Source organism: Hippocampus comes, unplaced genomic scaffold (assembly GCF_001891065.2).
Source record: "Hippocampus comes isolate QL1 unplaced genomic scaffold, H_comes_QL1_v1.1 scaffold334, whole genome shotgun sequence".
Classification (NCBI taxonomy): domain Eukaryota; kingdom Metazoa; phylum Chordata; class Actinopteri; order Syngnathiformes; family Syngnathidae; genus Hippocampus; species Hippocampus comes.
This window is the reverse complement of record NW_017805480.1, coordinates 113,180-125,044: the sequence shown is the minus strand read 5'-3', so window position 1 is coordinate 125,044 and position 11,865 is coordinate 113,180. Positions and strand designations below refer to the sequence as shown.

General features: G+C 41.8%; 1 protein-coding gene across 4 annotated transcripts in view; it reads left to right on the top strand.

Annotated features, from left to right (window-relative positions):
- tmem94 (transmembrane protein 94) overlaps positions 1-11,865 on the top strand; it is a 77,841-nt gene that overhangs the window by 18,799 nt on the left and 47,177 nt on the right. For all 4 annotated transcript variants that reach the window (XM_019875713.1, XM_019875712.1, XM_019875711.1 and 1 more), the window contains exons 7-10: positions 4,456-4,607; positions 6,607-6,709; positions 6,809-6,895; positions 7,115-7,231. In XM_019875713.1, the coding sequence (XP_019731272.1) occupies positions 4,456-4,607; positions 6,607-6,709; positions 6,809-6,895; positions 7,115-7,231 (459 nt within the window). The remainder of the gene's footprint in view (positions 1-4,455; positions 4,608-6,606; positions 6,710-6,808; positions 6,896-7,114; positions 7,232-11,865) is intronic.

Below are 11,865 nucleotides of genomic sequence, written 5' to 3'. Positions count from 1 at the left end.
TTAAAGCAAATAGTCCCTTTTTTTTTCTTTTTTTTTTTTTTTTTTTTTTTTTTTTTTTTTTTGCATGAAACCATATTGCTGCTCACAAATGCTCACGTCTGCTCTTAGTCTAGCTTCGACTACTCTTTCCCATAGTTTCATTGTATGGCTCATCAACTTTATTCCTCTGTAGTTACTATAACTCTGCACATCTCCCTTGTTCTTAAAAATGGGCACTAGCACACTTCTCCATTCCTCAGGCATCTTATCACCATCTAAGATCTTGTTAAACAACCCAGTCAGAAACACCACTGCCACCTCTCCTCGACACTTCCATACCTCCATTGGTAAATCATCAGGCCTGAGTGCCTTTCCACTCTTCATCCTCTTCAGCGCCCTCCTCACTTCATCCTTGCTAATCTTTGCTACTTCCTGGTCCACAACAGTCACATCTTCTACTCTTTGTTCTTTCTCATTTTCCTCATTCATCAACTCTTCAAAGTACTCTTTCCATCTTCCCATCACACCACTGGTACCTGTCAATACGTTTCCATCTCTATCTTTAATCACCCAAACCTGCTGCTCGCCCTTACCTTCTCTGTCTCTCTGTCTCGCCAACCTGTATAGATCAGTCTCTCCTTCCTTGCTGTCCAGCCGAGCATACAAGTCATTGTAGGCCTCTTGTTTGGCCTTCGCCACCAATACTTTCACCGTGCGCTGCATTTCCCTGTATTCCTGTCTACTCTCTTCAGTCATTTCAGTGTCCCACTTCTTCTTAGCTAACCTGTTTCTCTGTTTCCACTCCTGCACCTCCTCATTCCACCACCAAGTCTCCTTATCTACTTTCCTTCCAGATGATACACCAATTACTTTCCGACCTGTCTCTCTGATCACATTCGCTGTAGTTTTCCAGTCATCTGGAAGCACCTCCTGCCCACCCAGTGCTTGTCTCAACTCCGTCCTAAAAGTCATGCGATACTCTTCCTTTTTCAGCTTCCACCATTGTGTCCTCTGCTCGCTCTGCTTTTGCTTCCTTCATCTTCCTCACCACCAGAGTCATCCTACACACCACCAACCTATGCTGTCTGGCTACACTCTCACCTACCACTACTTTGCAGTCACTGATTTCCTTCACATGGCACTGTCTATACAAAATGTAGTCTACCTGTGTAGTCCTGCCTCCACTTTTATAGGTGACCCTATATTCCTGCCTCTTCTTAAAGAAAGTATTCACTATAGCCATTTCCATCCTCTTAGCAAAGTCAACCACCATCTGTCCTTCTGCATTCCTCGTCCCTAACCCTAACCTGCCCATCACCTCCTCAGCATCTCTGTTTCCTGCACCAACATGTCCATTGAAGTCTGCACCAATCACAACTCTCTCACTTCTTGGGATGTCCTGTATCACTTCATCAAGGTCCAACCAACATTTTTCCTTCTCCTCCAACTCACATCCTACCTGTGGGGCATTCCCACTAACAACGTTGAACATCACACCTTCAATTTCTAGCTTCAGACTCATCACTCTATCTGACACTCTTTACTTTTAAGACATTCCTAACAAACTCCTTCAAAATAACTCAGACTCCATTTCTCTTCCTGTCTACACCATGATAGAACAACTTGAACCCTGATTCTAAGCTTCTAGCCTTGCTCCCTTTCTACCTGGTCATCTGGACACACAGTATGTCTACCTTCCTCCTCTGCATCATGTCAGCCAACTCTTTACCTTTTCCTGTCATAGTTCCAACATTCAAAATCCCTACTCTCAGTCCTATACTCTTGGCGTTCCACTTCTCTCTCTTCCTGCGGACACACCTTCCTCCTCTCCTTCTTCAACCAACAGTAGTCCATTTTCCACCGGCACCTTGTAGGTCAACAGCGCTGATTGCGGTCGTTGTTCACCCGGAAATTCCAAGGTTTGATTTGCATGTTTGTTTTGGCCAAAATTTTACGTCGGATGCCCTTCCTGACACAAACCCTCTGTATTTATCCGGTCTTGGGACCGGCACAATAAGACACTGGCTTGTGCCCCCTTGTGGCTACATTGTTCAGTAAACACAAAGTAATAGTAAGAAATTGACCAAATGTACAGCTATACACACAGCTGATAGGGAGCCATGACTTCCGAAGATTAAGCTATTTTGACAAGAATGGTTGCTCCCCGAGTGGTATCTCTAGAGCGACATGGAGGAGGAAGCTGTCGTTGCATGGTATGTCGTTAAACACAAGGCAATACAAGAAAACTGTTGAATCATTAGAACAAGTAGCACCCAAATGATCAAGTGGAAAGCATGAAAATGCGAGCACTTTGCGCAGCCTGCTCAGGACAGTACCTGTCATGATTTGCATGGTGGTAGGCGGAGGACCCCAAAAGGCAGGGAGGCATTGAGAAGCAGGGCGGACTAAACCAAGATGTATTTAACAAAAACGGGGGTACACTGGAAAAAAAAACAACTGAAGTACTCAAACATAGTCCTGGAAACCACAAGGAACCAAAGTAACCCAAAAAATAAAAAAAACATGAGAGAAAACAAAACATGACAGGAGCACACACACACTCACAATCACAATGATCCAACAAAGGCTGACAGAACCCAGGGAACTAAATACAAGCAAAGGGATGAGACAACAGAGAGAAACACCTGGACAAGACACAAAGGGTTGAGGGAGCTGATTGGTTAAACGCAAGGGACATGGATGACGAGAACAGATGTAGGCAAAAGGGGCACATGAAGGAACAAAACCAAATGTAACCAAAACAAAAACGTAACTGTACCAGTGCTTAAAACTGGCAATTTAAAAGCCATGAAAATAATGGTTGCCAGTCTGCAAACGGCATGTACGTGTCTCAATTGGTCTGTGACACAAAAAAGGTTAGGCACCACTGGTATAGGGTGCGGAAACCTGATGGGAAGTGTCTTTTGAAATGATTGAAGGTAAGGTGAGGGAAGCTCATGGTTCCAGATATTAACTCATTCAATCCCAGACAATTTCACTAGAGCAACCCCCTCAATCCCAGCGCTTTACTGGATTTTGACTGATCTTGCCAGGCCCACAGAATCTTTTGAAATGATTGAAGGTAAGGTGAGGGAAGCTCATGATTCCAGATATTAGCCAATTTCACTGGAGCAACCCCCTCAATCCCAGCGTTTTACTGGATTTTGACTGATCTTGCCAGGCCCACAGAATATTCGGTTCTTATGCTATATATTCTTTCAGCAGAAAAAAAATGTTTCTATCTTTTTCCATTCTTCAGCAATCGGCATTACAAAATGGCTGAGTTTCATGAAAATGGCGATTCCTGGGCAAAAACGGAGAAAAAGAACTTTTTGTAAAAGCATGCATTTCAAGCAAGTGAGGCGGCTACAAAACACATTGATTGGTGTGCCATAAAAAAACCTTGATGCAACTGCCATTTGAACACAAACAATGAAGCAACACATGTAGACAGACTGTACTCTATACAATACTCTTTAGATGCAAACGGCTTATTCTCATTCACAGATTACATCATCCCCTCCTCCTCTCTATAGCCCCGTTCACACGGCAACTTTTGGTCCGACGCAGCTCCGAAATAAATCCAGTCGAGCGTTCACACGTGCACATTTGCTCCGGCGTAGCTCCACTAAAGAGCTTATACCGGACCAAATTTGATCCACCTCAGGGAGGTGGTTTAAAAATTTGCTCCAGAGCAAATGCTCGTTTGCGACGCTATGTATCCGACCGCCTCCTGTCTTCGGGCAGTGGGCGGGGGACAACCTGAACTGGTTGCCAGCCAATCACAGGGCACACAGACAAACAACCATTCGCTCACAACCACATAGGGACAATTTAGAGTGTTACCAATCCCGCTGGAGTACGATTGTGAAATTAATCAATACATTTTTAATTTCATTCAGAAAAGGTATAATAAGTCGTACCCTGAAAGAAGAGTGATTCAAGTAACATTTGTCATAGTTACCATTTTACCAGTTTTCAACTGTCTGAACACTGCTACAAAACACATTGATTGGTGTGCCATAAAAAAAACCTTGATGCAACTGCCATTTGAATACAAACAATGAAGCAACACACGTAGACAGACTGTACTATATACAATACTCTTTAGCCCCTGCGAAAAACAACTGATATTACATCAGCTTCCTGAGTCACAGTGATTGTGAAGATTTTCTTATTCGTTAGTCCCTGCATGACTGTGTTATACTGCCCCCCCCCCCCCAGTGGCCAAGGAAGGTACACCAGAAGGAGCAGCACAATAAATTTTATGAAAGTGTGAAATCATGATGCACAAACTGTTGTATTCTTCAAATTGTATTTCATCAAGCATGGTACCAGAACATATTAAATGTGTATATTCTCAAGGCACATGTGGACCAAAAAATCTGCCTTATTCACTCAATCTGTACCACTCCACAGAATTTCTTTCAAAATGCAACCAGTACTTTGATCAGACATTTTTTTTTTTCTGTTTAGGATGATGAACACATAGTTTTGGAACCTGGAGATTTGTTCCCCCCATCCTCTCCATCTCCTTCCACACGGGCAAATGAGAAAGTCAGACCCCAGAACCCACAACAACATCGTCTCTTCAGAGTAGTCAGGACTCCAGTTTTAGACATAGTCAGGTAGGAACCTTGATCTCTCATACAGTTGATTGTTTTACATCTATGAAAAAAATCTATTCGTATCCCGGTTGTCCATTGTGTCACGTCATATATTATGCTTAAATAACAGGCCAAATCCCAAGTGTTGCATGGAACACCGGTACCAAAACAGAATCCTGATTTTTAGCCCAAACAAAATATTCAGTACCATCATGTTCCTGCACCGCTTTTTGGGACAAACACTGGAGAAAGTCTGAAGGCAGAAGGCGGGTTACACCCTGAACTACTTGCCAGCCAATCGCAGGTCACACATAGACGAACAAACATCCGCACTCACACCTAGGGACAATTTAGAGTGTTCCATTAACCTGCCATGCATGTTTTTGAAATGTGGGTGGAAACCGGAGTACCTGGCGAAAAACCCCGCAGGCACAGGGAGGTCATGCAAACTCCACACGGACGCCGGAGCCGGATTCAAACCCTGCACCTCTGCACTGTGAGGCCGACATGCTAACCAGTTGCCATTCGACTAATCTTAGGTGTTGAAAATTACTTGATCTTTTTGACAAAACAAACATAACGTTTTTGGGGTCTCCTGAAAAGTGATGATTTTGGAGGTACCAGGATTCTGTTTGATGCCAGCATTATTATACAGGGTGGCTGGTAAATTTCCACACATAGGATTTGTTTTTAGGGTTTACACAATTAGGTTTTTGGGGCCGATCAGCAAGTAAAAAAACAAACAAAAAAAACAAAAACGATAACTATCAGTCACATTTCGAAGGAATTTGTCGATTTAAATAACTTGCTTGTCCTGTATATTATTTATTTATTGATGTATTTATTTCAAAGGGGCAACGTATACAGTGTTCCTGATCATTTACATGTAAATTTGATAGATTATAGCTGTTGGCTAGTTTCTGTCAGTGATGGAGCTACATTAGAACCAAGGGATGCTATGGCCCCATCAGAAATCTGTGTAAGCCCAGTTCAGCCCCTCTACCGTTTTATTTATCATTCTAAAGTAGATTTACTTTCTCAGTCAAGCCTTCTGTTAGTACCAGGAGAGAAAAAAATCCTGGAGGTGTGCCTACTATCAGTCCCCTGGAAAGTTGTAACATTTTATGTAAACTTGTGTCCTGAGCATCTCCAACCAGTCACAGGGCACATATCGAGACGAAGATCCATTCACACCCATATCCACACCGTCACTGAGTGGGAGTCAATCCCCACCCTGCCCGCACACAAGTCAGTCGAGTGTGCCACTACACCATCAACAACTCCAAAGTTAATGAACATGTAAAATTAATTCATAGTGAAGGTCAGTCTCTCAACACAAAAAAAAAAAATTTAAATCCTCCACAGTTTTTCTTTTGGTTTCTGATTTGTAAATTATGTCGTTATGACTGTTCCTCCACCTTTCTTTAAGAAGGTTCTCCCGAGTATTTGTAGATCGGTCTTGGCCATTCTCAACAGTGGTCTGTCTTCTGGTGTAGTTCCTTTTAAACATGCTGTGGTGCAACCCTTGTTCAAGAAGTCAGGCCTTTATTAAGATATAAAGTCAGATTTTAGACCCATTTCCAAGCTACCTTTTTTTAAAATTCTGGAAAAAGTGGTGCACATGCATCAGTTAAAAATATATACACACAAAGAGAGAGAGAGAGAGAGAGAGAGAGGCGGGCCCGATGGAACAGTGGTTAGTGCGTCGACCTCACAGTGCACAGGTTGTGGGTTCGATCCCGGCTTCGGCTTGGTGTGAGTGTGAGCGCGGATGGTTGTTCATCACTATGTGCCCTGCGATTGGCTGGCAAGCGGTTCAGGGTCTACTACTGCCGAAGACGGCTGGGATAGGCTCCAGCACGCCCCGCGACCCTTGTGAGAATAAAGTGTTTCAGAATAATATATATTCTGAACCGATATATATATAAACGCACACACATTCTCATTTGGGTTGGCGAAAGACACAGGGATTTCAATTGTTTTAAATTGATTTGTTCCCTCCCATTTTCCATTTCAAAAGGAACAGTTTGGACTTTTCAGAATCCCGACCAATTACAGTGTTGGACAATGAAAGGTTTACAGTGCAGTCCATCATTACCAAGCTTGTCTGTCCGATTGTGCTGGTGAGTAAAATCAACAGTTCTTTGAAAAAATTTAATATACATTTTTAAAAGCATTTGAAGGTCCTTTAGTTATTTTTTTTTTCATCTCTTCTTATATAGGTTACATTCCTGCTGGTGAACACCATCCGCTACTTTTGTGATGCACCCAACCTCACCCCCGTCAGCTACAATTTTTTGCAGCTTCAGGTAAGTTTCAAAATTAAAACGTTTCTAACCTATTCCTGAAATCCCTTTGGTTTTCATTACTTCCTTTCTCAACATGTTTGTCATGTACATACAATGGTATTTAAAAATATTCATATTCAAAATGAATCAAGTCATTAAAATGAAGCCATTTAATAATATCCTCCATGTCATATTGATGAATTTTATTTGCGTAATAAGTGAAAAGCATTGTATTTTCAGTTGATGGGTGTTCTGCCCGTCTTACCCCTGCTATTCCCTGTCATGTGGGTGCTGGTCAACGCCTTTGGAGAGGCCAGGGTCCTTGCTGAGTTCAGCCACGTCTCTCCAGCAGGATTGGTAAGGAATTCACGAACTTTCACGAACACTTATGAAGTTGGTCTGAATCTTTCCTTCCCACCAGTCTTTTTAATTCACAGCACATATACTGTTGCCTTTATTTTAATTCGAAGATGAACGCGTAATGCAAATACACTGCAAGCTCTGCAAGCATGCCTGCATTTTTGAAATGATGTGCGAATAGTTCAGGCCCCCATTTTGTCATGCCGCAGCCCTATGCGCAACCCATCTATCCCTTCTCTGTCCCACATCCTCACAAAGGTCGCAGGTGTGCTGGGGCTTATCTCAGCTGATTTTGGGTGATAGGCCGGAACTGGTCACCAGACAATCGAAGGGCACATATAGACAAATAAACACAAACACTGGAAATGATACCGTATTAGTGCGGTGTTGTAAAAATAAATAAATAGTAATCGTAAATTTGGAAAATGCCATCGTCTGGAAAATTAAGTGCCACGAATGTTACATTTCCAGGGTTTCATCTTGAAAACATGTTCATTCTTCATTCTTCATAATAGATATTTCATTTTCAACACTTTATTCACTTTATTCTTCTTTTTTTTTTTCCCCCCCCCCCCCCCCCACTGTCAAACTCAAGTCCCGGGGGCCAGATCCGGCCTGCCAGGTCATTTCATGTGGCCCGCGAAAGCAAATCATGTCTGTCAACTTGCTAAAATCTGATCCGAAATATCGAATATGCCATGTGTAGGAAATAACGTTGAGATTGTGCAATAATTTTGTTTTAATTCACTTGAACAATAATTGAACAACTATTATAATTGACTTGACTGATTTCAAAACTAGTAATCTATTAATTTGTTGTGTCCAAATAATGATTTTGTGGTTTCACTGTCATCACGGCCCTCCGAGGGAAGACATAACTCCAAATTGGCCCATGACTAAAATGAGTTTGATACAGAACATTTGAATTGAAATGTAGAAAAATGAATTTCTTGGTTACATCAATACAAATTAAATAAAAAAGACTCAGGCTCTGTTATTTAATTTTTTTTCCAACAAAATTCAACGAATAGTAACGCAACACAAACCACAAACAGTATTTGCAGTGGCTGAGTAAAATTGTCTTATTTCCATTTTCTTACTTCCTTTTGTGAAAAATCTGTCTTAATTTTCCACATTTTAAAAGTCTGTCAGGAACATACAGCAGGATTTCTGGTGGGAGTGTTTTACTGTGTACATATTTAATATTATTGCTTCAAAGAATGAGTCACTCATAGAATTATTTGCTTAGCAGTGAACTTTCAACAATGCACATTGCACACATTCATCCGCGCACGTTTTTTTTTTATAAATGCAGGCCCCCTATCATTTTAGTCCAAACGTTTCCAAGGACCAAAATAAAAACAGTAGATTAAAACTATCACCATAGCTGCACTTCATTGAGTCGTTTGCTGTTTTTATTGCATGTAACATTAATTACTATTAAGACAGTCACGACACAGTGCAGTGTCATAGCATTTGCCATCCATCCATCCATTTTCTGAACTACTACCCTCACAAGAGTCACAAGTGTGCAATAAAGTTGGACTTCGTTGTAGTCTCCGCATTACTGAACATTATAATCTGGCAATGAAATTTGACTTTGTGCCGTGGTTAGCCTCAAGTACAGTTGCACTGAAGCACGGGGAATCAGATCGTGAACTACAACTGTTCTGTCAAATGCAGCTGTCCTAAGTTTGGACATTTCCCGCTAGTTGTTGTTCCAGACCTTCGCCGAGCCCGAAACCATTCACAATGCATCAATCATTTTTCCCCTCATCTGTATGAAGGGCTCCTCAACTACAAACCCAATTCCAATGGTGTTGGGACGTTTTGTTAAACATAAATAAAAACCGAATACAATGTTTGCCATTGAACCATGTTCAACCTATATTTAATTGAATACACGACAAAGACAAGATTTTTCATTTTTTAAACTGCCAAACTTAACTTTTTTTGGCAATTAATCATTTACTTTGAATTTTATGGCTTGCAACGTTTGGGTGGTTTTAAGAGGTGGATTAGATCACGAAATACCTACTTAAGGCCCAGGTCCAAAACTCACCACCCGCCACTGGCAATGTCAGACATGCACGTGGCGGCCAGTCTTGCACCACACGTCTGCAAAACCTGAGTTCATAAAAAGTTACATGATGTAGCTAAATCCCCCCCCCCCAAATAGATTTGTCACATGAATAAAATCAGCCCTAGTTTATTTTTGTTTGTTTTTTTTTTAACATAATTAATGAAGTCTCAAGTACAAACTGCATACAAATGGTCACACAATGCCCACTCATAAATAATGGAAAACATGCAATTTGATAAAAAACATAAAAACTTGTGGTGACCTGACCTCTGAAACGCTCGAAAGAGCATCATCGTATCCTATGCCCATGTTTGGACTTCCTGAATGGAGCTGTCCACGTGTCCAACATATAGGAGCAATGCATTTCTTTTTTTGTTGTTGGAGTGTGGAGTAAATTGGACCAGGAATTAAAATATTGCATAAGAATAAATCACTTCAAAACTATGAACACGCGTGGACAAAATTGTTGGCGCCTGTGTCTAAATGAAAGAAAAATCCACAGTGGCCACAGAAATAATTTGAATCTGACAAAGGTAAGAATGAAGGAAATTTTAATGAATATTTCCCAGTGAAATCAGACATTGCTTTTGAATTGTGGCTCAACAGAATTAAAAAAAAAACAAAAAACGAAAAAAGACTCGACAAAAATGGTTATACCCGGAGTGAAGACTGAAAATAATGACACTACGGGGACATGTTCATTGAAGGTTTTGTCCTCTTACTGGCATCACAAGCAAGGCTCTAAATACTGTAAGTGGTTAAAATGTGGAAATTGGACCCGTAGAGAAACAAAACTGCGAGCAAGCACAGCACGCTTCCGTCACAGACGCAGAGGACATGCTCTCTCTCAGAAGTCGTTTTTGCCTGGTGTCTTGTAAAGAAGTGATCCAAGGACGTTTGCTTTTGTCGGCTTTTAACAATCTTTCGAAAATGTCCAAGGCAAACATCAGCAAATTGAGTGATCGCCCAACTGGTGAACACTTTTTCCGGGTGATTCACATCTACATAAAACTAACAGAACACCTCATGGCCTGAAGGGCGAATGACGAGGATGCTACTTGCGTTGACACATCTCTGTCTATCACCACACAGACAGATACGGTAGAGGTCCCTCTTAGCCAATGGGATGCCAGGATGATGCTCGGTAGTAGCCAATGGCAGAGCAACTCTAAGTATGTTGCGTTTAGGAAACTCGGAGCTACGAGTAGCTGCCCATACTCTAGTTTTACCTTTCGTATCTTGAAATTTCTTTCGTAACAAGATACAATATTTTCCTGTTCAGGCGTTTCGTAACTTGAACATTTCGTATGAAGAGACGTTCGTAAGTAGAGGTACCAATGGAATGTTCTGACGTCGAGGAGACTTCACGTCCACGACATTTAAACCGTGTTGTATTGGAAATGTGTGTTTGTTTTTCCGCATAGTTTGACATGTCCTTAAGAGACATTGCCAAATAGTTTGCCTAATAGTGTGACAGCGCTCCCCGTTCTTATCAGGCGTGACCTCCCAGTAAAGGCAGATGCCAGGACCATGCTCGTTGTTCCTGCGGAGTCAAGCTCCACTGCATATCCTTACCTGTGTGTCACGGTCCTGCATGCATGCCCATGAATTGTTTCCCCACTGCCTGCTGTCCCACTTCCCCGACAAATTGTGCAGTCAGGCCTTGCTCTTGGAAGCAGCACACAATGACTGGCAGAGTCTCGTCAGTGTTGTATTGTGGCCTTTCCCCCAGTCCAAGGAGACACACGATGATGTTATGACAATGTATGCTAACATGACATAGTGACCATCACTTGTTGGCAACAATGGATTTTTCTGCTGCATATTTAAATTTCATAATGTAGACAATGCAGACACAATTTAGAGTTTTTGTTCTTCGACAGAGCAGGGGTGGCATGGCTCAGTGGTATAGTGGTTGTTTTCCAACCCAAAGGTTAGTGGTTCAAGCAAGGAAGTGAACCCCAAGTTTCTCCTGATGCTGCGTCATCAGTAGGTGAATAAGGTAGCGGTGTGAAGTGATTTGAGTACGCAGGGTAGAAAAGTGCTCTAAAAGTGACAGCCCATTTACGATTTAGCAGCACTTAAATCAGAATCAGAATCATCTTTATTGGCCAAGTATGTAGAACACACAAGGAATTTGTCTCCGGTATAACACGCTGCATTAGTATCATCATAAACAAGGACATGACAAATAAGTATGGAAGGACATTTCGTAATGTAAGTGAACCGTAGTGCGGTGGTACCACCCAGTGACAACTGTGAGACAATGTGCAAAGTATCAAGCAGAGCTAAAGTGATCAGTGGTAGAATACAATACTATGGCAGTTGTACAGTTGGTGCAGAAAATCATTGAACCATTTTAGAGTGACCAGTAGCAGTATTTGTTGTACAAGAAGAGTGCCATTGTGCAGATGTCCTTGAGCGCTTTAAAGTGTCTGGTGCAGTGGAGTAGACGTCAGTGACTGTTTAGGGAGTTAATGGCTAGAGGGAAGAAGCTGTTTAAGTGTCTGCTGGATTTGGTGCGCATGGATCTGTAGCACCTGCCTGA